Source organism: Conger conger, chromosome 11, assembly GCF_963514075.1.
Source record: "Conger conger chromosome 11, fConCon1.1, whole genome shotgun sequence".
Taxonomy (NCBI): domain Eukaryota; kingdom Metazoa; phylum Chordata; class Actinopteri; order Anguilliformes; family Congridae; genus Conger; species Conger conger.
The window spans coordinates 50,600,788-50,628,597 of NC_083770.1; the positions used below are offsets into that span (position 1 = coordinate 50,600,788).

General features: G+C 44.5%; 3 protein-coding genes across 5 annotated transcripts; 2 read left to right on the forward strand and 1 right to left on the reverse strand.

The window, feature by feature from the left end:
• Nucleotides 1-5,239: 5,239 nt before the first annotated feature.
• Nucleotides 5,240-8,655, forward strand: LOC133140682 (somatostatin receptor type 4-like). The gene is made up of 3 exons (XM_061260806.1): nucleotides 5,240-6,105; nucleotides 6,205-6,328; nucleotides 8,464-8,655. Exons 1-2 carry the CDS (start codon nucleotides 5,240-5,242, stop codon nucleotides 6,281-6,283), a joined length of 945 nt encoding a protein of 314 aa, XP_061116790.1. The 3' UTR covers nucleotides 6,284-6,328; nucleotides 8,464-8,655.
• Nucleotides 8,656-10,864: 2,209 nt separating this feature from the next.
• Nucleotides 10,865-16,861, forward strand: ube2l3b (ubiquitin-conjugating enzyme E2L 3b). Its single transcript, XM_061260807.1, has 4 exons — nucleotides 10,865-10,996; nucleotides 13,046-13,141; nucleotides 13,574-13,760; nucleotides 15,453-16,861. The coding sequence occupies exons 1-4, from the start codon at nucleotides 10,970-10,972 to the stop codon at nucleotides 15,605-15,607; spliced, it is 465 nt and encodes a 154-aa protein (XP_061116791.1). The 5' UTR covers nucleotides 10,865-10,969; the 3' UTR covers nucleotides 15,608-16,861.
• A 1,554-nt stretch (nucleotides 16,862-18,415) lies between these two features.
• Nucleotides 18,416-27,695, reverse strand: ydjc (YdjC chitooligosaccharide deacetylase homolog). Of its 3 annotated transcripts, none has more exons than XM_061260750.1 (7): nucleotides 27,648-27,695; nucleotides 26,530-26,628; nucleotides 24,710-24,888; nucleotides 24,227-24,386; nucleotides 22,471-22,570; nucleotides 20,490-20,667; nucleotides 18,416-19,518 (listed from the first exon to the last, which is right to left on the reverse strand). In XM_061260750.1, the coding sequence occupies exons 3-7, from the start codon at nucleotides 24,871-24,873 to the stop codon at nucleotides 19,179-19,181; spliced, it is 942 nt and encodes a 313-aa protein (XP_061116734.1). In that variant the 5' UTR covers nucleotides 24,874-24,888; nucleotides 26,530-26,628; nucleotides 27,648-27,695; the 3' UTR covers nucleotides 18,416-19,178. The 3 variants fall into 3 exon arrangements, with proteins under 3 accessions (XP_061116734.1, XP_061116733.1, XP_061116732.1); XM_061260749.1 differs by lacking the exon at nucleotides 27,648-27,695 and adding an exon at nucleotides 27,247-27,622; XM_061260748.1 differs by lacking the exons at nucleotides 26,530-26,628; nucleotides 27,648-27,695 and adding an exon at nucleotides 25,608-25,822.
• Between the last annotated feature and the right edge of the window lie 115 nt (nucleotides 27,696-27,810).

Genomic DNA, 27,810 nt, shown 5'->3' on the forward strand with positions numbered 1-27,810 from the left:
GTGAAAAGTGAAAACACTATTTAAAAAAGTTGAGCAGTCCCGTATCTGAGAATCGAACATCATCACTTCACTATACAGACTTTGCCCTGATAGCATAGTTGTACAAAAGAAAATATACGACCTTTTTTATTTTTTTACGTGCCTTAAACATTTAAATATTTAGGGATAAAAATCATATATGATGGCGACACGCAAAGTGTCAAAATGTTTCTATTCCAATACTTCTGTTGAGGGTTGAACATTGTGGCAACGAGCTGTTAAAATGTTGGATTTTTGCAAACTGTAACCTTCCCGTGCATTCAGTGGATATTTTACAAGGCATATTTGATCTAATATTGATCAATATACGCTCAGTGAGCAATTTATTAGGTATTTATTCGACTAATTTTTTAGAGGTTTGCTTAGCGGTACGTCACAGGGCGGCCTGTAGCGTAGTAGTTAAGGTAAATGACTGGGACACGCAAGGTCGGTGGTTCTAATCCCGGTGTAGCCACAATAAGATCCGCACATCACTTGGGCCCTGGGGCAAGGCCCATAACTCTGCATTGCTCCAGGGGAGGACTGTCTCCTGCTTAATCTAATCAACTGTATGACACTCTGGATAAGTGTCTGCCAAATGCTATTACTGTGATGTAATGATGTATTGTGTGTTCAGAGATGCTCTTCTGCATACCACTGTTGTAACGGGTGGTTATTTATGTTACTGTCAGCTTCGACCAGTCTGGCCCTTCTCTTCTAACCTCTCTCATCAGCAACGCGCTGCAGAACTGCTGCTCACTGGATGTTTTTCATTTTCCGCACCAGTCAAATTTTGTTTTGTGTGAAAATCGTGAGATCGTGAGATACTCAAATCACCCTGTTTGGCACCAATAATCATTCCACAATAACGTCACTTAGATCATATTTCTTCCTCATTCTGACATCCAACGTCAAGGCACAACATTTAATTAATCGATTAAGCTCATTATTTATTTGTTAAGATAATATTTATATTAAACATTTAATATGTATATGTTCGGAACAATTCAGGTTTGATCTTTTACGAAGATTTGGATTATTATGTTAATATTTCAATAGCTTCCAGATCACATGACCTATTGACTCCAACCAATAGGAGATCCTCAGGGGGACATGGGGATGAGACAATGCTTGGATTCCAAGTGGTTAACTTCAAGGTCACATGACCCGTTGACTCAAAACGAATGCCAAATAATTATACTTTTCATGCCACTTAGGGCACACACCTCTTTTTATTGTCAATATCTGCTTCTTTGTGTTTCGAGAAATAAAATATGTATATTATTTATATGTAAAAATAATGGACTGCTTTCCATAGCTTCCAGGTCACATGATCCACTGACTCCAAACCAACGGCAAATAACCATGCAGATAAAGGCACAATGCTTGGATTCTCCTGGGACTTCATGTTTAATTTCTGGCAAATATTTCAACTATTATATCAATATATCAATGGCTTTCAGGACACATGACCCACTGAATCAAATGCCAAATAGTCCCACTAATCATGTGATTCATGAATGCATTCAGATTCATTGCCAATATACAATCAGTGAGCATTTTATTAGGAAGTTATTACTTACTTTTTAGACTTATTGGTCTTCTGCTGTAGACTATCCACTTAGAGTTATGGTTCGTTGTGTGTTCAGAGATGCTCTTCTACACACCACTGTTGTGTGGTTATTTGCCTCGCTGTCAGCTTTGACCAGTCTGGCCCTTCCCAGGATAATACATTTCCATGATTTAATTGGAAAAAGAATAGCTTTTTAAACAGCTTTGAGGCCACATTACCCATTGACTCTCCAAACTAGCATCACAGGGCGCCCCTCCTTTCATCATCAGTAAACAGTGAGCTCCTTTATTACAGAAGAATATTCTGGGGTTTTGCGAATGGACCCAACAACACAAACCTAACAATTCTACCGTTAATTCATTTCTGAATGAATATTTAAATGGTAAGAGACAGATTTTTTATGATTTTATTGAATAAATGACATGTAATTGGTTGTGTGACCAGGAAGGTATTGAAATATTAATACAATGATTGAAATATTTGCCAAAAATCGAACATCAAGTATCCAAGAGTTGTGGCCATATCTCCATGTCCCCCTGGTTATTTGCCACTGGTTTTTAATGACTGGGTCATGTGACCTGGAAAGCTATTTCAAAAAATCCATTATTTTGCCATTGAAATAATAGAAATCTATTGCAAATCCTTTTAATCAATGACATTCTGAAGCATACATTTACATTTTACATTTTAGTCATTTGGCAGACGCTTTTAATCCAAAGCGACTTACAAGTGCATAGGTTCTACCATAAGTCAGAGCATCACATCCAGAAACTAGCAAAATACACAGGAAATGCTGTTCTAAACATAGTTGTCATCAGAAGTGCATTTTTTTTTTTTAATGTTTTGGGGGGGGGGGGGGGGGTTAGACAAGGATAGGGATATCAGAAAGGAGGGGCATACAAACTATAGACATCACCATATGCTGGTTGTCTTCCCTGTTGATGCTCTACTGTGCCAGTCAAGAACAATCCACCTTTTGGGCCGTAAATGCAGACTCTTGTTTGCTTTGGCAGTATGTTCTCATTTGCTCAGATCTGAGCAGAGAATGTTTCTGTAAACTTCAGCATTCATCCTGCTGCTGCCATCACAGATTCCAAACACAGATGACACTCCTAGAATCAACTCTAGACCTTTTCTAGCTCATTCATGCATGAACTAATGATGAAACTCTACACAACTTTCAATTGTTTAATTACTTCTCTTCCCATAGGGACTATGTATAAAAAGGGCTGTTTTTCCCACACAGTATGGATGTGAAAACTCTCAAAATAAAGCTGGAAGTTTAACCACATAGTGACTGTTTTATTCCAACTGTTTGTTTGCTGGAGTACTGAGAAAAATAAAAGAAAAAAAGGGTCACTTTCCAAATACTTACAGACTGCACTGTTGGTATGGGCAGTGGTGACATATTGAACTGAAGAAAAAAAAGAGAAAAACTGTAAAAAGAAGTGAAGAAAGTCCTGAACTGAGCCCTGCAGTGCATCATACAGGCAGCACTGAGATCATCACGGATGTAAACAATGCTCAGCTTGCTCACGGAACTAAAAATCCCCCATGATGAATAAGAGTCACACCTTCTTGTTACATATTAATAGATCATTACAACTTACAGATAACACGTGGGAGGGAAAACATACACACCTCAGTACACAATAAGCTTAACGGTTTAATAGCAGCATTTTAATCAAACTGTATGGAAGAAATATAAGGGTTACTTTATCACTAGTTAATCTTTACTTTACTGTTAATCATTTTATCTGACACTAGCATAAGTAATATATAACATCATGTAAATATTGACGGAAAGTAACTATAATATCAAGCACACAATACATCTCTCGAGGACAAGAACAAAAGAACATACTATTACTAATTATGAACAGAATCCTTATTACTTTAACAAGCAGCTCAAACAAGAACTTTTACTGATTAAAAAAAACAAAACACAATGAAAAGCAGTAATACTCGAAATAATAAACGAAAGAAGGAAAACATTTCTGAGCACGCGCGCCACGCGCATTCTCTAAGATGCCGTTGCTCTGGACAAGCTTTAAGCACGAAGTTAGAGCTCCATCTAGCGGGAATAAACGTAAGTTCATTTTCCCAACGTGTAATATTGATACAGAAATTAATGGCAATAGTTCTGTTGCCGTAAAGAATAAACAAAAAATAATAAAGTTCCTATGAACCGATGTATTATCATATGTTGTTGTTTTTGTTGTTATCATTATTATTATTATTATTATTATTATTATTATTTATGTATTTGTTTATTGTTGTTGTTGAATCATAAAAGACGACAAGGGAGCAGTAATACACATAATCAGGAATCTTTTTTTCCTTTAAAAAGAAACAGAAGTGTATACGATGCCGAGGTGCTTCTTTTAGGCCAAGGGTTCCAAACCTGGACCGAGAGCGCAGGGGCTGATGCCACTTGTGCTGCCTTAGAACAATCAGCCAATTCAGAATGCATACGCTGAGTTAACTGCGTAAACTGATTTAATTATCCATCCATCCATCCATTATCTTAACCCGCATATCCTGAACAGGGTCACAGGGGGGCTGGAGCCTATCCCAGCATACATTGGGCGAAAGGCAGGAATACACCCTGGACAGGTCGCCAGTCCATCGCAGGGCACACACACCATTCACTCACATACTCATACCTACGGGCAATTTAGACTCCAATCAGCCTAACCTGCATGTCTTTGGACTGTGGGAAGAAACCGGAGTACCCGGAGGAAACCCACGCAGACACGGGGAGAACAAGCAAATTCCGCACAAAGAGGTCCCGGCCGACGGGGATTCGAACCCAGGACCTCCTTGCTGTGAGGCGGCAGTGCTACCCACTGCACCATCCGTACCGCAGGTGATTTAATTATGTTAATTAAGTTGCTAACCGCGAAAATCAGCACACCCTGTGGCTCGCCAGGACCAGGGAAACAGAAGCCTGTTACCGGCCCATCTCCCGCTCCATCTGGGGAAATCATGCCGGGAAAGGGGACAGCAATTAACTAGTTGACTGGTATCCCATTATATATACAGCATATGTCTGTACATTATAGAAAAAACCTATATAATTTACATTCAATTAACAAACCTATATAGTTCTTATTGCTCCAATAGTCTGTTGAAATAAACAGAAAAGCATAAAAATGTAAATCCTATGTTATTCCTAATTGTGTTTATTTAAGGTGAACAGGAGGAATATGAGATCATAATTTTGTGTATATTCTGTTTGCCTAAGTGTTTTTGTTTGTGTGTATTATTGATTATCCACAGTATTTGCACGTATTCGTGTTTTTGGTTCTTTGTATCTTTGTGAAGCACTTTGTAACATTGTGTTTAGAAAAGTACATAGTTTCTGACTAAATCTAGCACGCATACTTAGTACTTAGTAGCCGGCCATAGAACAGTAAAGGTCTGCCGTTCTAATGGTCGCTAAAGGAGGCCTGCTCGACGTGGGGCGTGAGGCGTTCATCGCCAGTGACAGGCGGCATCACCTCGCAGTCTCGCGTTTCTCCGGAGACCGTCGCTCACTGACACGAAGGAGAAGCGCACCCTCAAGGGAGGAGAATCTTTGCGCCATAAAATATGGTGGATCCCGCCATCCAGGCAGACGGAACGCCCGCACATGTCTGCGACACCATGGTCTCCTACAACGCGAGCGTTCCGCTTTCATTTGACTTTAAGCTTCCCGAAGACTACTTCATTTTTCTCTTCCATATCATTTTCGCTACGAGCGCGGTCCTCCTCGCGGGCTCAGTGGTCATTGGTATCTTGAGCACGAGGAGTCTTCGGCGTCAGAACAGATTTATTTTCATGCTCAACACCAGCATTAGTGACACTCTTACCGGGTTTTCAGTTTATTATCTTGGACTATTTGATGTACAGGAGGGATATCCGTCAAGGAACGGTACATACTACATTCTACCTTCATTTCTTGGAGTAAACATCCTTACTTTTCTGTTTGCACAGATTGACCGCTACATCGCCGTTTGCCACCCGTTCTTCTACAGTCGATACATCTTGCGACCGCTTGTCATTGTAATTTGTTTGTTTTGTTGGTTTTACACATATATTATTGTGACAGTGCAAAACGTCGTTCCCATTTCGAAAGCTGCGCAAATACACGCATTTGGCGTCATGACTTTACAACTAATAGTGCTCACTAAAGTGCTTATGACTATAAAGTTGTATGTGATCGCCAGGTATCAGCTTGCACGAGACCCACCGAGCGCCGAGAGGGAGAGCAAGAAGGAGTCACTGAGAATAATAGTATTCGTGGTCATCAGTTTCTTGACGCTCTGGTGTCCCTCCTTCATCAACATTATTGCGAAGCAGCTGACGAGGCACGGCCTGAAATTCAGGAACGAGGCCACCAACCTCTTCGCCATCATGGCGCGGCTGAACGCGCTGAGCACGCCGGCGTTGTACATCTGGGGCAGTCCCGCGCTGCGCAGAGCGGTGAAGAAAACCGTGTGGCAGAGGGTGTGCCCACCGCGGACGACAAGGTAGGGAGAACCCAGTCTGCGAAGCCAGTTGTAGCACTAATTTTGCAGCACCGTTTCTAAATATAAAGGTGGGATGTTTTAATCTTCCTCTCAACACAGAATAGATTTTTCCCGTGAACGGTGCGAAAGCGACGGAGCAGAAATAACCAGCACGTGGAAGGGTTCCAGTAAACCGTGAACGTGTGGGAGGAACCACGCGCCGGTGCCGCCGCTCATCCGAAATGTGAGAATCGCCGATATTTAAAATATTATTTGAACAAAATTGTAAACAAAATATATCCTTCAGTTAGACATAAAAATGCACGTCTACACGAATACGCTTCGGCATCTTAGGCTGTGACATATAGGACCAGATTCACACACAGATTAAGCCGAGTCCTAGACTAAACCGGTCCATTGTCTCTCTTGACTTTTATTTCAGTGGCACTGGTACCGCGTAGTCTCAGAATCTGAACACGACTGTCGGGAGAGTGGGCCTAAATATGCATTTCATTTTATTGTAATATTTTTAATGTCAGGATTTCAATTTCAGTTTCAATTCTCATCTTTTATGATTCAGTGGGTTATAATCTCCAGTATCCAACAAACAAAGAATGAACGAGAGAGAGAGAGAGAGAGAGAGAGAGAGAGAGAGAGAGAGAGAGAGAATGCACTCAGTAGAGCAGGGATCCCTGCCCATGCACCACAACCTCCCCTCACACGTGTGTACAGCAAAGATCTTGGCAGTCCAGCCATTACTTTCCTCGATAACGTTTTGCCTGACGGTGGCGCTAGTTGGAAGGTCATGAGGTGACCCTCTTCCCTGTGGGGATGTGAATGTGACCATGTTGTGGCCGTCTGTGCACAACTCTGAAGAGACATGTCACAGTTCAAATGTTCGGCACCAAAGCTCACTGCACCCCAGAATACGCTGCACTACAGTTGGCATACTTTCATAGAAAGCAGTTTTCAATGAAACCGTGAACAACAAGGTTTGAGGATGTTTGTGAGAAACTGAGAAAGAGACACTGTCACAAACACTGACCTCGAGGTCTACTGTATCAGAATGAGCTGCAGAAGATATGTACAACTCATCAAACCTCAGTCAAACTATCTGGATGGATAGATAGATAGCACTCTTGGTGTTTTTTTTTGGGGGGGGGGGAACTGCCCCTTTAAGCAGTCAGGTATAAAGGGTGTGATAAAAATACAGGGAAGATCCTTTGTTGAACGTTGGCTGTTATAAATGGCATTTATAGGCATGCTGCAAGAAATTATACATTGATATTCAACAGCAAAAATATAGAAATCTTTATATTCCTACATGCATGATTTAAGCAAGGTTAGGAGTCAGTCTGACTATACTGATGTGTTGATGCTCTTAGTTAAATGCAATCGTAATTGTCACCATCAGATTCAAACAAAGTCCAGAATGTCATCTGAATAATCATGATTTCATGATCCTAGCGAGCTGAATATTTTTCAGAGTACATATTTAGCGAGAACGGTAGTTATATTTCGCTTTTTTATTTTATACATTATACTTTTTGTTTTATACAAACTGGGAAGATGTATTGCAGAGAGCAACCGCAACCCCAAGCTTCATTTGAATGCATTATAAATTCTGTGATATATATGGGGTCTATAAACAGATCAAGTCTGTGATATCCATAGTGTCTATAACAGAGCATTCCAGATGGTACAGTAGCTGGCTCTAAACATTCATCCTTTCACTGCTCACTGTCGCAGACAGAGTCTCTGACACCAGCCTGTCATTAGAGTCTGTTCCTTCCTGTGACTTGACTTGACTTGCTTGACAGAAAAATCCACTCCTCCCAATTTCTCACCTCAATTATCACTTTGGAAAAGCAGTAAACCCTTGATCGGTTACGAAGGGAGGGAAGAGAGAAAATAATGCAATTTGCAATGAGAACCTATTAATGAAATGGCATGTCATGTTGGCGTGTTTTGTGGGGATGCCAAAGTAAAATAGCCTTTCTGTACAGCGGGAGATGAGAGCCATTCTGTTGGAGAGGAGGGATACATTTATTTTCTGTATTGGTGTATATGCTCCAGATATGTACAGTACTGGAGAACGGATCCCTTATGGTCTACAGGGCGCATTACCTACTTATGTTCTGTGATTCTTTTTTCTCTGCTGATAACCTGCCTAATTAAATATATCATTTTCTAAAGTTGCAACATTTTTCTTGCGAAGAATTTCAACATCAGTGTGTGTTCACAACACTTCACCAAAAATCTAGTTACATGCAAAAATATTAATCACATTTACAGGTGCTGCTTAAAATTACCTGAAATTGTATACAATTATTCTTAGCCCAGAAATCCCAATAATGTGTTTCTTATTTGCCATAATAGCACAGGCAGCACCTCTCCACGGTGATTCCAGGCCGGACCACCAGCCGTGGCTCCCTGGACCTGCCACCAGACTTCCCCTCCATCCGTCATGTTCCGGAAACAGCTCAGCTCCCATCTCCTCCCTGATTCCATGTTCCCGTCTTACACATCATCCCACTCGACTTCAGCTTCTCCTCCAAACATACCTGCATAACAATGATCATTCATTTATCCAAAAATTCACAACATCACTGACAATAGACACACCTTAGTACCTTCCTCCAGTTCTGAAAGATCTCGGTCTCTTTAACACCAGATAAGGAGTGCAAATAAAAAAGTCTGGAAACCTTTGATCAAGTTGCATTTGTATTTAGTTTGTGTATTATAAATTATTATTCATATTATTTTTGTATTAAATATTGTTGTAGTGCAACTTTTAATTTTCACAGGTAAATATGTATTAGTGCCTGTTTTGAAATATAAAAAAAATTGAGCGACTGAAAATGATAGATGGCTGTTCAACCAGAGAACAGAGCTGCTGTCGATTGTCCATGGACTTTAAATTGTATTCAAGGAATGAGGCCCTTTCACAATGTAATCAATAGATGTAGCCACAGATTTGTGTTGGAACTTTACAGCAACTCCCTTTGCGCCGTTTAGTGACAGCAAACACGTTTTGGAGCTACCGCTCCCTCAGCGGCATAAACACAGCATTTACAGACACGTGTCTGTTCATTTTGGAGTGCATGGAGGTGCATGGATTTGGGGATTTAGGAAGTTTTGTAATCTTGGATATGAGATGTATAGGGAAGAAGATAACTGGTGTATGATATGACGAGGTATTGACAAAAAAGTTTTTGACCTGAAGACAAAAGTGAAAAGCATGACTACATCTATTGCTGACTACATGTATACAGGATTATTATTAATCAAATCAAATCCCTTCTGCAGCCAAATAATTACATTATCGTAACAAAAATAACACAAAGCTGTGCTCCTTGTGCTGCAGATGTAGCACAGTCCATAGAAACTGGGGCATCCTGTAGCCTAGCAGCTAAGGTATATGCCTGGGACCTGGAAGGTTGGTGGTGGTTCAAGCCCCGGTGTAGCCACAATAAGATCCGGACAGCTGTTGGGCCCGGGGGGATTGTCCCCTGCTTAGCCTAATCAACTGTAAGTCACTTTGGATAAAAGTGTCAGATAAATAAGACATTATTATTCATTATTAAACACCACCTGCAGCCTGCGGCCAGTCTTTGATGCTGCAGCTTGGGAACCACAAGGTCTACTACACTAGCCCACAGACTTTCCACTTGTATGATGTGTAATGATTGCCACTATGATAATAGTGTAACCACGGCCACTATTAGCATTATGAAACAAGTGAAATATATGAGTACGTTTCTGATGGCCCCAGTAATCAGTATTATTTGTATCGTGCTTTTTACGCAAGACTGTCACAAAGACGCTTTACAGAGCAGCAGAAATCAGTAACATAATTGTAACTGGAGTAGCCTAATTATGATGAGGTTGACAAAACTATCTTAGTTTTCATTGTCAAAATGTGCTTTTTCCTGATGTTTGAAGATGCAAATACAAGCAATATTAGGGTGAAGAATAAACATTATGCGCCACTACTATGTTTGGTTGAATTAATTTGAATTAATCCCAGTCTGAGACACATGAATGTAGTCCACATAACTGTGGTGAATGCAATGGTACTGCACTGCGTCACTCATTCCCTCCCCCTCATCTTCACTTGTGATGAAAATTATGGCACAAAATGGCAGCTGTGCATTACCCAGGTAGGTGCTACCATTGGTGGTTAAGGCTCATGTAACCAAGATAGTGGGTCCTCCACCATGATATTTCAACATCAACTAGTTTCATATTGAGCAAAGAATACTTTTACAATTTAATCGGTAGAGAGAGACCTAATTTGCCGTAAAATTTGTACACCTGAGTATGAGCTGCACCATTGAAGGTATGTACCCATGACAACTGCTGTCAGATTCACAGTAAGCACGACAACAGGGAAAGAGACAACAAAAGTGGGCGTTAATAAAAGTTAGCATGAAACATGCTTTATTATTGCTAAAGTCTGTCAGATTAGAAAATCTGTTATCAGTGAAGCTTAATGGTGATGTCCTAATGAAATAGCTTCTTAAAAGTCTAAGAGAAAAACAAAACAAACAAAAAAACGTAGTAGACACCTTGTATCTCAAACTGGTGGGAGCAGTGTATGCTGGTTCCTGATGTGTTCCTGGGTGCTTAACGTAAGGCAGTAATCGCCTAAAGGTTCTACTCACCTCGTTTCCAAAGACTACACGCTGCTAATTGAAAGGGAAATCACAGCAACCAGCAATTTGACTCCTGTGATGGACAACATACTGAAATAGGCAGGAAAGTTCGAGTAACGTAAACCTTCCAGTATTCCCACCCTCAGTACCCACAGGAAGTAGTGGTCACGACTGCTTTAGCCACCCTGCCGCCGCGGTGCATTCTGGGAGTAGTTACTTGATCCAAGATGGCGGCGAGCAGGAGGCTGCAGAAGGTAAATCTCCTCATCTAACGTTTTTCTGGTTTCATTTCTTTAAACTAATGAAAAGGCCAATATTTACGTAACATCCTCGATAACACGTAACACATACACGAATAAGATTTGTATACATAGATTAAAGTCGTACTTCCACCAACAGTAAGCCTGATAATTATTATGTTGAAGCTAGCTAAATATATTGTGGGGCCGTGAGTAAGGGAAGCGCACCGGCACTGGCTAGGCCGGAGATCTGTGGATTAACGGAAGTATTTTTCTCATACAGAAAGTGTCAGAAAATGACCATAGACTAAAATAACAATGTCTTACAATCTTATGACACTATTTGATATACTATTTTGCTCCAGAAATGTTCGTACCCTGAAAAAGACCGATTGTCTTGGGTTGGCTGGCTAATGGTAGCTAGCTGGATACAATGAAAGGACGCTGTGCTGGTTTCTGACACACAGGAAGCGCAAATCTTATTGTGTGAACGCGGCACTGCTGGGTTATTCCTTCAGCCATGAACATATTAGCGATCCGAAATAAATTAAAACTGAACTAATCGCAATCTGTTCTTGTTTTTTTGTGATAAGTTTCGTTTTAAGTTTCAATTCCATAATGGCAGTCTAATTAGGTACCGTTAGCTTGGCTTCGATCCAAACCGGGACTGGAAGTAGCTGCTAACTGTGCGTCATACGCTACGGGGGAAGGTACATTCATATGATACCAGCCAACATTTCAGTGAACTTTATAACTTTTAATAAATTATCTCGTTTGCTAGATTCAAGCGTAAGATCGGCTGTTCATTTGGCTTGCTAACTTAGCTACCGTATCAGCAGTAATGGCAGGTGCACGGAAGTGGACTATCTGGCCCATGGTAATGTCAGGTACGCCTTTGTGAATTAGCGGCTCAGCTAACTTGCTAATTACAGCTAGCTAGAATTTGTAACGTTAGCAGAATTACTAGCTAACGTCTCCACTCCTTGCCATTTCCCCCCACATACCTAGCGACCATTTGTATTCAAATCAAAATAGAAAAATATCTACCAAGCAGGTACTTCAACCGCCCGTATATTGCTACCTAAGTAGTCATGTTAAATGGTAAAAGTTAAAAGTTGCTGAAGTTAGTTCGATTATCATTCTATGAAGTCATTCTAAGTGGAGTTGGATAACTAGCTAAATGAGTATCGTTAGATAATTGACTGACTCTCTTTTTCCACATGTAATTGGAGGAGTTCGGTTTTATACGATATTTGCATTGGTCTTTCAGCATATCTAAAGGACACCCACTGTTGACCACCATTGGCCTCTAGTTGCTACACAAGATACTCGGGTGGGAACTTCAACACACGAACTGTTTTGGGAAACAAAGCCGAAACCTGTTCTTATGGAAAGGCGCATAGTGGTGGCATTGTCACCGTAGCTCGCTAAATTAGCCAACATGTTGTGTGGCAACGACTAAACAAAGGTCACTGCACGTGTGCGAGTCTGACGCGCCGTATTGTCTTCGCTAAGACGGCTGCTGCTGTGCAGTTAGACCTGAAACATGGGAAGCCTTCAGTTCTTTTTCTTCCTGTTACCTGAAACCGATGAAGAATGTGCTATTTCTATAGCGGCAACAGAAGCCGGGCTCAGTAGCTGAAATCATTGGAATTTCTCCAGTATTCTTCCAGCCAAAGGTGCTCCTAACTCTTCTGGCCCATTGTACTGACGTATAATACATTTCTGGGAAAGTTTCCTTTTATTTTGGTATTTTGGGTCACTTATTCGTTTAGCTGGTTGTGAATGGCATCAGGTTGTTGGCCTTCTCAGGCTGGAGGACTGGCTGGGTTCCTGTCGGGTTCTGACCAGCTCTGTACTCTCTGAGCGTAGAGAGCTGAGAGTGCCAGCCCCATGGCCCAGGGAGGTGCAGGCCTGTGCCCTCCTCGTTGGGTCACAGGAGACAGGCAGGATAACCTGTCCGAAGCGGCAGACTGAGACCGGCGCTTCACCCCCCCCCCCCCCCCCCCATCAGAGGGATGTAGCGCTACAACCTCAATCTCTCCTTCCTCTTTTTTTTTACAGGAACTTGATGAGCTGCACAATTCTGGAATGAAGAATTTCCGTAACATCCATGTTGATGAAGCAAACATTTTGAATTGGCAAGGGCTTATTGTTCCCGTAAGTATTGCTGTTAATGATTTACAGGAGCGTAATCTGCCGTATATGCCAATAGTACTTGAAAATACCACGTTTTGGAATCTTCTGGAAGTGCTGTCCCGCTAACACTCTATAGGGGGCAGGAGCTCCTGGTTCTTTCTCTTAATGTGTTATTTGAACAAGTTTGTACTGACACAATCAAGGCTGTGGAAAACATAACATAACACTTTTACATTCGTGTTACTTGTGCTTTTCATGTTTCCACTGTTGTGTGTTTTTATTAAACTTGAATGTTGCCCGATTAGGGGGGGTACTACCTAGCACCCTGGATTATAATGATTTTTTTAAACCAGTGAAAAGATGCATGGGAAGTGGCTCCAGGATCCAGTTCTGCAAGTTAAGTGGGTCAATCAGAACCGTGCGTAGAGCGCTAACAGAACCTGAATGTTACAGGACAACCCCCCGTACGACAAAGGAGCGTTCAGGATCGAGATCAACTTCCCTGCCGAGTACCCCTTCAAGCCCCCCAAGATCACCTTCAAAACCAAGATCTACCACCCCAATATTGACGAGAAGGGCCAGGTGTGTCTGCCGGTGATCAGCGCAGAGAACTGGAAGCCAGCTACCAAAACTGACCAAGGTGAGTGCGGGGAGGGTTCACACCAGCACGCGTAAAGCACGGCTAACGCCCAGCGCAGCGAATGCCTAGCACGGCTAACGCCCAGCGCAGCGAATGCCTAGCACGGCTAACGCCCAGCGCAGCGAATGCCTAGCACAGCTAACGCCCAGCGCAGCGGATGCCTAGCACGGCTAACGCCCAGTGCAGCGAATGCCTAGCACAGCTAACGCCCAGCGCAGCGAATGCCTAGCACGGCTAACCTGGTCCTCACCCAGTGCCTGTGCATGGGAGGGTTCACATCAGCGCGGCTAACCCTGACCTTAGGCAAGTGCAGGTCAGTTGGTTAAACAGCACATAACAGGACCTCAGGATAGGACCTTGCACTCGTTTGAGCGGGTCTTAATGCTGTGTCTTAACGTAACGCTCAGTGATAGAACTGAAAGCATGTCTAATGCTAGTTTCTTCAATTCCTCTCCACCCTGCATCCCTGTGACCGTGGTTAAGTGTCTTCACAAGTTCAAATGTGTCGTTGAAAAAGTTCCATGAACTTATGAAATCCCTGACGCAAGCATAAAGTTTATTCAAGGCTCATCATTGTCGGTTTTAACTGGTTTCCCCAGAAGAATTCCTGGATTTTTTTCAAACGACAGTTTGGATTAAATAGATTTCCGCCCGGATTTTTTATTTTCTTATAGATTTTTCTTTGCCTTTGAAATGTTTTTGGAATTAAAATCTATTATGGATTTGGTTCTCTAGACCATTGCCGTTATGAGGGTATGCAGCTTTAAGAGTGGGGATCGTGTGATTGGTCCGTGTGTGTATGTGAGGCTGCTGGGAGTGGTGATAGAGTGAGTGGAGTTTTTGTGTGTGCGCGTTTGAAAACGACCATGGTCACGGAGAAAATACGGTCGTACAAGGGAGTTAATGGCATTTTCTCTGGTGTAATAAGGAAGAAAATTAAGGACTCCTTGTTTTTGGAGCAGAAGCTAAATCGTTAAATTGTGTGTTGCTGACGAGTGCAGCGACAGCTAACTAGCTATAATTAGCGTCGGAATGGAATGGAAGAGGAACGGGGGCTCGGTCCGTTCCCATGTCTCCTGACTACGGTTCAGAGACAGAAGCAGGAAAAAGTAACACTGAAAAAGAACACAAATTTTAGCCAGATTCATGTCGTCTGTGAAGTTCTAAAATGCAAATCAGTGAATGGGTACACCCATACTTGTGTTGTCACCTCATGTAAAATATGGAACGTATTTTCGCAGTTACAAATGATTTAATTGAAATAAACGCACTCTGGCCATGCGGCTAAAGGGATTACGCAGGATTCCTTAGTATTTTGTAATAGAACAATATTAGGCCTATTTATTGGATATGTCACTGCGAACATCATTGAATGTGCAGTTAAAATAGCAGGCGCAACATATCCAATCTCCTGGAATGCACACGATCATTGTTCTATTAACAAAGCCTACAGTTAAAGGAATGGACACTGTTCAAAATTTTATCCTGGAAATTTGCATTATTATAACCCGATTTCCACCCGTTTTTGAAAAATGACGCATGTTTTCACCTATTTAATTTTTTTTAAAATACTAGTAATGAGGAAAAACCCCTGAAAACGATGAGCCTGAAGTATATTATAAAAATGATTCTGTTTATTGTGGATGTATGGCTTTAACACATTCTCTCCCTTTAATTTGTATTTTATTGTAGTAATTCAGTCCCTGATCGCCCTGGTGAACGACCCCCAGCCAGAACACCCCCTGAGGGCCGACCTAGCAGAGGAATACTCAAAGGACCGTAAAAAATTCTTTAAGAACGCAGAAGAGTTTACAAAGAAACATGCCGAAAAGCGACCAGTGGACTAATGCTTGACAAGTGTGTACCCCTTCCTCTCCCAACCCCCCCCCTCCCCCCCCCCGCCTCCCCCCACTCCCGCCCCTCCCCCCACCCCCCCACCCTCCCGCACACACTCACGTACACGTCATTCTAGCCCGTCACACCCCCCGAGCAGGGCCCGTCGCGCACACCTCCACCTTCAAGCAAGACTGGATCAGAAAAGTCTCGTCTCTGGTGTTAGCTTGAGGCCGTTACTAACTTTCTACTGTTTTCTTAAATTTCAAAAAGAGACGAATGGTTAGAGAACAACCTGTTAAGATGGGGAAACAAACAGTAGAAAAAACATTCTGCTCTTTGTTTAAAGATCGCAGCTTGATAATAGTGCACTTGTGATGTAGACATTTTTGACTGTTTGAAAGCGAGATTCCGTGCCCTTTGGGAAGGAAGCTGTTATCCATCCCCATCTTCAGTCTCACCTTTGTGTCCCTTTCCAAACGACAGCCCTTAAGAGCAGCAAGCGGCATGGTCCTGGTGGTGTCTAAAATGTTTCATAGATATTTTTACTTTGATTTCTGATTCTGAAGTGGCACTGTGTTCTGTGGAACGACCGTTTTAAGTTTCCCTAAAATTCAGTTTGTAACACACTGATTCATCAAAAGAATGCAGCCTTTTCACCGATATTGTTACAAATTACAATGTCCCAAAAATTATAAAAAAGGAGGAAAAAAAAAATGGTGTGTGACTGAACATAATTATGTTTTTAAAATTTCTTTTTATTTTTGTGGATTGTCACTTTCTCCTGGAATTTCAAGGAAGCAAATGTTTATTTTCTTTGTTTTGCCTTGGCCACCATCACCCAAAGCTAGAAAACCTCACCAGTTGTGTTCTTAACATGAGGCATTAATTTTCAAAAACTTTTACTTTGAAAGCAACTACATTTCAGCAGGGAAATTAATTAGATTGACCCCTCTTCTGTTTTGTAGCTCGTGACCTAGCTGTAGAGAAGTCTGGTCAGGATTTACATTTATATTTTTTACTTCTAAAAATGCAGCTTAAATAATTGCTCTAAACAGCAGTACGCATGCTTGACCTGTACCCCCATGCATCATTGACATTAGAGATTCTGCTCAGCAGTAAAGTATCTGAAATCAGCGTCACTAGCTTTGTGACAGAGCAGTTGTATATGTAATGGTTAAGCAGTTTAATTTATTTTCTCCTCCATGTCCATAGTGTATTTATTGAATCAGGATGCATGTGAAGGATCTTAAATCTGCTTTCTTTAAGACCATTTGTCTTCTACTCCACTGTCATTTTACATTTGTTTATGAGTAGAAAATTGCTTTCATTTAAAAGTGAATCTCTCCCTCCTCCCCCCCCCATAGAATTGTAAATGCGTGTGTACACACACACACACACACACACACACACACACACACACACACACACACACACACACACACGCTTTAGGATCCTGGCAGTGCACTCACAGACTCATTGGCTGGGTTTTGTTCTGGAGAAGAACAGGACTGAGTGTAAGTCTGTGATTCAGCCCCGTCTGTGATAATAAAAGCAGGCTAACCATTTAACCTTGTGCTGGTGACAGCATTTCTCAGATTGAGTGTAAACGCTTGGGTAGGGCGGGGGTGCATTAGGGGGGGGTCCCCACGTTGATGTGGTCCCCAGACCCTTGCGGCAGGCCCTTAGACCGTATGAAGGTCCCTGGGCCCTCGGCCCCGTAGTGAGAGGGCGGTCCTGCTACTCTGCAGTTCATACAGTAGAGGTGTCTTCATGACGATGGTTAGGCTACATTTCTGGGTCTAGATCTTTACCTCAGCAGCCTGGTCTGCCCCCCCCCGCCCTCCCCATCCCATCCCAAACACCAGCCAGCTATCCCATCATCCCGCTGGCTTATTGGCAACATTTGCAACGAAAACAAGGAAATACAATCCCCACCCCACTAACACACATTGTCCTTTTCTCCTGAGTTAAAGCTGACCCCCCCCCCCCCCCCCACCATCTCCTGCATGTGTGTCACTTTGCTTTATGTTCATTTACATTTCATCAGCACCCCCCCCCCCCCCCCCCCCCCCCCACACACACACCCCGCCCCCCCTACACCAGAGCAGTGGAGCCAAACGCCATGTTCCAGGTGCCAAGGAACCGAGATCCACGGGAATCTGGTGACATTTGTCCTGCTCTAATCTTACACTTGGTTTAAATGCCCCAGTGATTTACAGGGAGAATGTGGAAGGCCGGCTGTATACGAACATGTCGTCATTACCGAGGGATGGGTGGGTCCAGTTTTCTTTCAAAATAAAATAAAGTATGTTCCATAGTTCCCACCGGGGGCAGCATACTCAGAAGCAGGCTCTGGGGGTTATTAGACCAAACATGAAAAGCTCAGTCTTCAATATCTGCAACCTATTAAAATCTGACTTGAACCGAAAGCTGAGTGTTGCGTGTTGTGTGTCAGACGGTCCCAACACTGCTGGGAGGAGGAGGAGGGGGGTCGGGGCAGGGGCACTCACAGGGCTATACTGCAGATTACTTCCTGGAACACCTGTGAGAGGTGAGAGCTAATCACAGTGGAGCTCTCAGCCTTGTGCTGCCCGCTCTATGGAACCCTGAGAGTCTAACCCCATCTAATGGTTTATTTCAATGACACTTTTATCCAAAGCCAGTTACAGTTCATTAAGACTAATTAGGGGACAAAACCCCTGGAGTTAAGGGCCTTGCTCAGGGGCCCAACAGCTGTGCGGATCTTACCCTGGCTACACCGGGGCCTGAACCACCAACCCCCCGTGCACGCTATAACAGACTGGTGTAAGGCGAACGGGAGACAGAAATGGCTTTATTCAACAGGACTGGCCATGGCTTATGTACACTCTGAACATAAACCACAGCGGTTACATTTAATCAGTATTATCTAAGTTATTGAAACAGGACAGGACAGTTCAAAGTGCAAAGATCATACAGTAATTATTCCGTACATAATTCCTACACAGTATTCCCATCTAAAATATGGCTGTGTTTTAAGTACAAATTCTATTTAAAATAGTGTGAATTATTTTGACAGCACCTGTTAAAGTATTCAAAGTATTTAATATTTCATAAATATATTAAGAAAATAGATATACAATCTATAATAGGTTATCTTATAGTACATTAACGTGCACATTGCATTAAAACATCCAGTTTACATCATCATGACCAGGGGGTCATTTCCTACATCAAAGATTCTTCATGTGCGTTTGTCTTCTACATATAAATGGCTTAGAAAAGCAGCGTTATGACACCGTTCCAGCTGCTGAAGATCTGCAGCTGGGCTGCTCACCCCGGCTCCTGGGGAGCCAGAGATGCTCCATCCAAACCTAGAACTACAGAACCGGATTCATCTGAAGGAATCGGGGCTAATGAACGCAGGTGACCAGGTGCGGGAGGCCCTCTGCGTCTCACCTTCAGAGCACTCAGCCTCTTAATCAGCTCAGACGGAACAGAAACCAGAAACGGCCCTGGCACTCCAGGACCGGGACTTCCCACCCCTGATCGACAGCAACGCCCTGAAAAGTTGCCGTTTGTGCGAGAGGGGGGCGGACTGGCTTAGAGGTCCCTGAAGGCGCAGAGCTGGACTCTCTCCCGCGTGTAGAAGGCGTGCAGTCTGGGATCCGTCAGGATGTGCAGCTCGTGCTGGCGGTGGTGGGACTGAGAGAACTCATCGGGCCCCTGGCCACACCCCCCCTGTGGGGGCTCGCTGGGGTACCCAGGGTGCACCATCAGCTCCACGGTAACCGGCCGGCCCCCCTCCTGTGCCGCGTCACCCCGGGTTACCGCGCCGTTGCCAGGGGGTGTGGCCTCCAGGGCGAGTCCAACAGCCCTCTTGATGCTGGAAATGGACATGTGGTCTCCCATCGTGGTCAAGCCCAGGTACACGTCTGGCCACCTGTAAACACACAAGCCCAGGTACACGTCTGGCCACCTGTAAACACACAAGCCCAGGTACACGTCTGGCCACCTGTAAACACACAAGCCCAGGTACACGTCTGGCCACCTGTAAACACACAAGCCCAGGTACACGTCTGGCCACCTGTAAACACACAGCACTTTGACTGAAACCCGGACCTGACAAGGTGTTTGTTTTGTTCTCAGGTGGACTTCCGACTTCCCTGAGACATTCCGCAAGCGGACTTTAAACCAGGGGTGTCCAATCTTATCCAGAAAGCGCCTGTGTGTGCAGGTTGTTGTTTTAGCACAGGACTAAGACAGCTGATTCTACTCATCAAGGTCTTGATTAAAGACCACGATTAGTTCATTAGTATAATCAGGTGTGTTACTGCTGGGTTAAAACGGCCCTTTTAGGATAAGATCGGACACCCCTGCTTTAAACCCTCAGGTCTCCCAATTTCTTTGTTCTTAGCGCTGGGCGTGGCGGGATGTCTGTACCCGACAGGGTGGGGTTAGGGTGGCGGGATGTCTGTACCCAACAGGGTGGGGTTAGGGTGGGGGGTTGTCTGTACCCGACAGGGGTTAGGGTGACAGTGTGGTGTTAGGGTGGGGTCAGGGTGGTGTTAGGGTGACAGTGTGGGGTTAGGGTGGTGTTAGGGTGACAGGGTGGTGTCAGTGTGGGGTTAGGGTGGTGTTAGGGAGGGGTTAGGGTGACAGGGTGGTGTCAGTGTGGTGTTAGGGAGGGGTTAGGGTGACAGTGTGGGGTTAGGGTGGTGTCAGGGTGGTGTCAGTGTGGGGTTAGGGTGGTGTTAGGGAGGGGTTAGGGTGACAGGGTGGTGTCAGTGTGGTGTTAGGGAGGGGTTAGGGTGACAGGGTGGTGTCAGTGTGGGGTTAGGGTGGTGTTAGGGAGGGGTTAGGGTGACAGTGTGGGGTTAGGGTGGTGTTAGGGAGGGGTTAGGGTTAGGATACCTGATGCCGTGTCGGCCGAACACAGCCACTGCCTCGCGGGCGTCTGTCTCCACTTGCGTGTAGAAGTCGCGCAGGGGCGGGGCCAGCCAGGGACACGCCTGCATCCCGGGCTCCACTGGCACACGCGTGTACGGCACGCCGTAGTCCGACAGCACCTGGGCAAACACCTCCCGCACCTCTGAGGGGCAGACACAGACACTCAGGCACACAGACACATAGGCGCACAGACGCACAGACGCACAGACGCACAGACGCACAGACACACAGGCGCACAGGCGCACAGATGCACAGGCACACAGGCACACAGACACAGGCACACAGACAGACACACAGGCACACAGACACAGGCACACAGACAGACACACAGGCACACAGACACACAGGCACACAGACACACACACTGGCACACAGACACACAGACACACACACAGGCACACAGGCACACAGACACACACACAGGCACACAGACACACACACAGGCACACAGACACACAGGCACACAGGCAGACACAGACACAGGCACACAGACACACAGACACAGACACAGGCACACAGACAGGCACACAGACACACAGGCACACAGACACACACAGACACAGACACAGGCACACAGACAGGCACACAGACGCACAGGCACACAGACACACAGACACACAGACACACAGACGCACAGACGCACAGGCACACAGATGCACAGGCACAGACACACAGGCACACAGACACACACACAGGCACACAGACACACAGGCACACAGACACACACAGACACAGACACAGACACACAGACACACAGACGCACAGGCACACAGATGCACAGGCACAGGCACACAGACACACAGGCACACAGACACACAGACACACACACAGGCACACAGACACACAGGCACACAGACACACAGACACAGACACAGGCACACAGACACACAGACACTCATCACAGGTGCACATGCAGCCCTGCTAAGGGCTTTATAAACACTGCTCTTTTCATTACTAGTATTCTAGTTATTATTAACGTTTTATCATTTTATTGCATTATGTACCATTTTTTCCAGTGTTGTGTGTAGGTCATTTATAATCCTTGATCTTCACAATGTGAAGCCCTTTGTATTGCAATGTTACTGAGGTGGGTCACATCACTCCCATCCCACCATTCCTGTGGCGACTGACTTTAGAAAACATGGTGGATCACACGCTTTAGACAGCTGGAAACATGGTGGATCACACGCTTTAGACAGCTGGAAACATGGTGGATCACACGCTTTAGACAGCTGGAAACATGGTGGATCACATGCTTTAGACAGCTGGAAACATGGTGGATCACACGCTTAAAACACGGCACTGCTTTCAATCTTAAAATAAGTACAATCTCAAACTATCATTATGGCCTCAGGTACATTTCATTCATTCTGTCTTCAAGTTAAGAGAAAATAGTATTAAAACTAATATTTTATCACAGAACAGTGAACAGTCGAGTGGTTTTAGCGGGTCGGCTGTAGGTGTTTTAGTGGGTTGGCTGTAGGTGTTTTAGCGGGTCGGCTGTAGGTGTTTTAGCGGGCTGGCTGTAGGCGTTTTAGCGGGTCGGCTGTAGGCGTTTTAGCGGGTCGGCTGTAGTGGTTTTAGCGGGTCGGCTGTAGGTGTTTTAGCGGGTCGGCTGTAGGTGTTTTAGCGGGTCGGCTGTAGGTGTTTTAGCGGGTCGGCTGTAGTGGTTTTAGCGGGTCGGCTGTAGGTGTTTTAGCGGGTCGGCTGTAGGCGTTTTAGCGGGTCGGCTGTAGTGGTTTTAGCGGGTCGGCTGTAGGTGTTTTAGCGGGTCGGCTGTAGGTGTTTTAGCGGGTCGGCTGTAGGTGTTTTAGCGGGTCGGCTGTAGTGGTTTTAGCGGGTCGGCTGTAGGTGTTTTAGCGGGTCGGCTGTAGGCGTTTTAGCGGGTCGGCTGTAGGCGTTTTAGCGGGTCGGCTGTAGGTGTTTTAGCGGGTTGTTGGCGTACCTGGCAGGACGTGGACGTGCTGGTGGCCGTCCATGTGGTGAGGGAAATGGCCAGTGAGCTCACAGAATAACTTCACCTGCGCGTGCAGCTCCATCTCCACCTGGAACCCAGGCACAGCCACAGTACACCTGAAGACCTGCGCTGGCTTATGTCACTATAACCTGTTAAAATCTGAAGACCCAAATGTAGTCAAATTCTTTATACACACTGTGCACATGAATGCTGTGATCCATGTTTAACTTCATACTTTTCTAAATGTCACATGACTGTGATGATATTGAAGGCATCTGAAGGAACCTTGGAATAAAAGCTCCTTATAAACAAAACAGAGAAGTGCTGACGGCGGGCTGGAGCTCCATAAAGTGACATGGGACATTGTGACATTTGCTGATTGCTGCGTCCAAGGTATGGGAGGGTTCAGTCAATTAGGGGTCCCCTTTTCATCACTTATCTCTGACCCCTGTGCCCATAGGCTGCTTGTTAAATGGGCAGGTCTCCCAAAAATGATTAAATGAACCATCTTTCCATCCATACTGTTTTAAGAACGTTGACGGTATGCCCCAGAATACTAGCCTGCTTTGGCTGATCTTCGGATCTTCTCTGTGAATGCTATTTCACCACACTGCACTGTGAACAGTATCGTTGCCCTTGTGCTAAGTACACAGGGACAGGGTGTGTCCAGGAAGTCTTAAGGTTCTGACGTACTCTATGAAATATTATACTTTCGCCTTCTTTGGAGAAGAGCCACACTCTCAGGTAACAGCTGACAGACGGGGAACTGAAGAATGCAGCTCCATGCTCCAAAAGGAGACGAGTAAATCATGTTGTTTTCTCTTAGGATGGGAATATTATCTCGATTACATTACATTATTGGCATTTGGCAGATGCTCTTATCCAGAGCGACATACAGTTGATTAGACTAAGCAGGAGACAATCCTCCCCTGGAGCAATGCAGAGTTAAGGGCCTGGGGATCGAACCACCAAACTTGAGGGTCCCAGTCATGTATCTTAGCCACTACACTTTTACACCCTGTAACTCCAGGAAACCCACACAGGTCCCAGCCGGAATTTGGACCAGAACCTTCTTGCTATGAGGCGACAGTGCTACCCACTACACCACCATGCCCGCCTGGGGTACCACAGAGATCAGCCCTGGGGTACCATAGTGATCAGCCCTGGGGTACCACAGAGATCAGCCCTGGGGTACCATAGTGATCAGCCCTGGGGTACCACAGAGATCAGCCCTGGGGTACCATAGTGATCAGCCCTAGGGTACCATAGAGATCAGCCCTGGGGTACCATAGTGATCAGCCCTGGGGTACCATAGTGATCAGCCCTGGGGTACCACAGAGATCAGCCCTGGGGTACCATAGTGATCAGTCCTGGGGTACCATAGTGATCAGCTTCAAGAACACTGCCAAACTTTCACAATGGTATGACAGGAAAATAGGTGCGGTTTAAAAAAAGAACTGAACACTGGAAAGCAGTTGCCTCAATAAAATAAGTATGTGTAAGAGAAATAAAATGTGGGCATGCTGCCTTTGAAATGGCATCCACTAATCAAATGAACTTTGCGCAATGTAACATGAATGTTTGTGTGGCCTAGTACTGCAGCAATCTGCTGATTACATTCAGACAGGAAGGCTGCGTGGGTTGACAGGTTAGGGATAAAAATAAAAACTAACACTCAGGAAAAAAAAACAAGACAGCAGCCATTTACCATGCCAGGTATTGCACTGAAGAGCAAAGTACCTACCTCTGCCATCCGGAGCTGGCCGTTCTGCAGCTGCTTGCGGAAGCCCATCTTTCCGTGGAAAAACCCATCCTTGTTCAGCAGCGTTGTCCCACTCCTGAGATTTGAGCAAACCGGGAGACCTTCGGAAAGGTTTGCGTGAAGGCCGATCGGCATGTCATACCTTCAGGGTAGGAAAAGTAACGTTAGCCTACAGGTTCAGACCGGAATAGCTTTCATATCCGCTACGGCGAACAACCTTAAATCAAACCGGTAGCTAATCCTTGGAATTATATCAGCTTTCCCCGAGGTGGTTAAACTGGCAATATCAGGATGATGGATGAGGTATAAAACTTGTTCCTACTTAAATTAGCGACTGCGTTCAGTCTTAAAGTAATACGTGTACTGAGAAAAGTTTTTGAAATTGATTTAACAGTGAATTAAGTGATGTAAATTACAAAAGGTAACGATTAAAGTTAACGAGTCCGGGAGGTTGTGTGTGCTCACCGCTTCGCGAGGTCAGCCGCGTCTTTGGCCGAACACCCGTTGACCAGTAGCGATACATTGGAAATCGCCCCGGCTTGAAAACAGTCCACTATTCCGCGATTCCTCCTTGGACAATACCCAAAATCATCTCCGGTCACAACCAACTTGACTTTGGGCTGTGGCATTCTCGCTGACAGTACCTGGCAGGAGAAGGAAACCAAAGGACAGTGCCGCGGATTTCCATAAGTAGCCCATGCAAAGTGCGGCGTAAACATTAAGTCCGAAAGAACCGCCTTCACAGAAAACCAGTTTCTAGTACCTGTGACACGTTGGCTTTAGTTTAGACCAGTGCTCTGATCCCGTTCAGCTACACGGGTTTCCATATGTCAATAACTTTACTTTGGTCGAAATCAAACAGCTAAGCTAACATTAGTAAGCAAGTAAGGACTTCAAAAATGTCAGCTGTATTTGTATATGTATTTGTATATGTATTTGGACGCAGGCCCCAGGCTTTTTAACCCGCTAAAAACCCAAACCAGGTTATCTAATCTTATCATCATATTCGCTCATGAACTAGTGTTATTCAAAGGTGGCTAGCAAGCTAAAACTGGCTCTGTAGGGTTGACACGAAACCAAAGCATATGTTATCAGAAACCGTGAATAAACGCGAAAGCAGCTTTTCTCTACTTTCATATGTAGAATATTTGAAAGACACTCATGACAGACGAACAATGACAACTATTTTTCTCATCATTGATAAGGTCTGGTATAAGGATTAAACCCGTGAAGTATCAATTCGCTAGCCAACGAGCTACTGTGTGCACACAGGCGGCATGGAAACGCTAGCTAACTACAAAACAATCCTAAAATTATTTATTAAGCAGTATTCGGGGTAAGTGAATGAAAAGTAAATTCGTACCCATTTTTAATACGCGTGTTTTTCCATAAATGCGAAAACCCGGTCAGACAACACGTAAACCATAGAGCGTTCCTTTAGGAGTTAAATTGGTCACGTAGCCTGTTCCCTGCCGGATGTGAAGGCCCTCTAGTGTATTTTACGAGAAAGTGTCATGCTGATCTCTGATCTAAAAATATGTACACACCTTTCCTTTTGAAAACCACATGTGGCCCAAATACAAACATCAGAATAGACAAATGCAGTCTTCCTAGACAGTCTAATTCAAGTTACAATAAATCAGAGCGTTCTTAAATGAAACACTTATACAGAATATTTAATACTCAGTGATCACTTTATTTGGCATTTATTAGACTTATTTGCCTTCTGCTGTTGTTGCCCATCCACTTCAAGGTTTGACATGTTATGTGTTCAGAGGTGCTCTTCTGCATACCACTGTTGTAATGTGTGGTTATCTGAGTTACTGTCACCTTCTTGTCATCTTGAACCAGTCTGGCCCTTCTCCTCTGACCTCTCTCATTAACAAGCCGTATTTTGGCCAACTGAACTGCCGCTCACTGGATGTTTTTTGTTTTTCACACCATTCTCTGAAAACTTTAGAGACTGTTGTCCGTGAAAACCCCAGGAGATCAGCAATTTCTGAGATATTCAGACTACGCCATCTGGCACCAACCAGCATTCCACAGTCAGAGTCGCTTAGATCACATTTCCCTCTCATTCTCCTGTAGGCTAATTATAACCGTAAACGCAAGTGGTCTGTGTAGAAATATGTTTTTAGCCTCCACCTGATGAGAGACGGCAACTACTGCCAGGACTTAATATGCACAAAACAGAATTTGAGCCCTTAAGACCTAATTTGGCGATTAGTAGGACTGAAATAAGGGAAATGACGGAGAAACAGAATGAAGTGTTCCAGTGGGCTTACCGGACAGTAGAGTTCCCCGGGTCCCCCTGCTGCGCACACACAGTCAGTCTCCTGGAGCTGAGCCTGGTGCACACCGGGCGGGGCTGTGACCGTGACCGTCTGTTCTCAGCGTGAGAGAATCACAAGGTAAACACAGGTGTGACGCAGGTATGCTGAAGAGCACTGATCGTGGGTATAATATTTTATAATATGTTATTTTGTCATTTTTATTTTTGCATCAGATGAGTGCCGGGTTTGTGGGACATGCTAAGATTAATTTCTCCAGGGGCTTGTCTCACTCTCTGAATCAAGTAAAACAAATACAGAAAGAATGTAGGTGTGGCACTCTGAAGATGCTGAGATGACTGGTAGTCGTCAGTTAACATTATTAGACTGATTCTGATTCTTCACCCTCAACAGCCCATTATGGGCAAACATTGTGAACTCTTGGTGGCATTATGTCCCTAAGAGAAAGAATTCGAAATTCTGGCTGGAAAAGCATGTGTCCTTGTTGGCCCATACCATACTGCTCAGTGGAAACGAGCCAGATGATGAACAAAGAGATTGTTGCTATAAGTAAGTATGCCTGCGGATACCATAGCAACACACAAGCGGTACCTGGGTCACGTGCTGCCAAGGATGCTACTCCAGACCATTCAAGATATTCAACAGAGGAAAACTGGTTCAACATTTGAGCACATTAAGAAAAAATGCTTACCTCCAGAACGTACTACTTACAATACACTCACCAGGTCATATCCCACGCAAGACCGGAGATGAGTAGGCTATATTGCAGGGGGGCATGTAGCCTTTAGCATGGAGGCCAGAATCACAGTAAAAGGTGTTGTGTTTATTGAAACGAGAATAACGACAGAGGGACATATATACGTACAAGCACTGGGTTAAATTCAGAAAAATCAGAAAACAAGTTGCCTACAATTATACTTATTTTCAGAAAGTGAAATAGCAACTATTGGAGGACTAACCAACACTTGGACCAAACTGCGACTTCGTTAATGATCGCGGCGATTTGCTTTCTGAAATGAGAGCAGCGGACAACATGCAGCGGCCAGAGACAGCAGGCGTACGCAATCATGCTCGTAGTGCAGTCGGCTACAGCAGGCGGCAAGCTAACGTACCGTGGGATCTTCCGCGCTTTACTGTTCGCCCAATGGCCTTGTCAATCCGGACCGCTACTCTACCAATCAGATTCCCTTGAGTGGCAATCGTTCCGGGACGGCATTTCTCGCAACAAGGAAATGGAAAGGCCCAACCATCGGACGAGTGTGTACTCTCAACCAA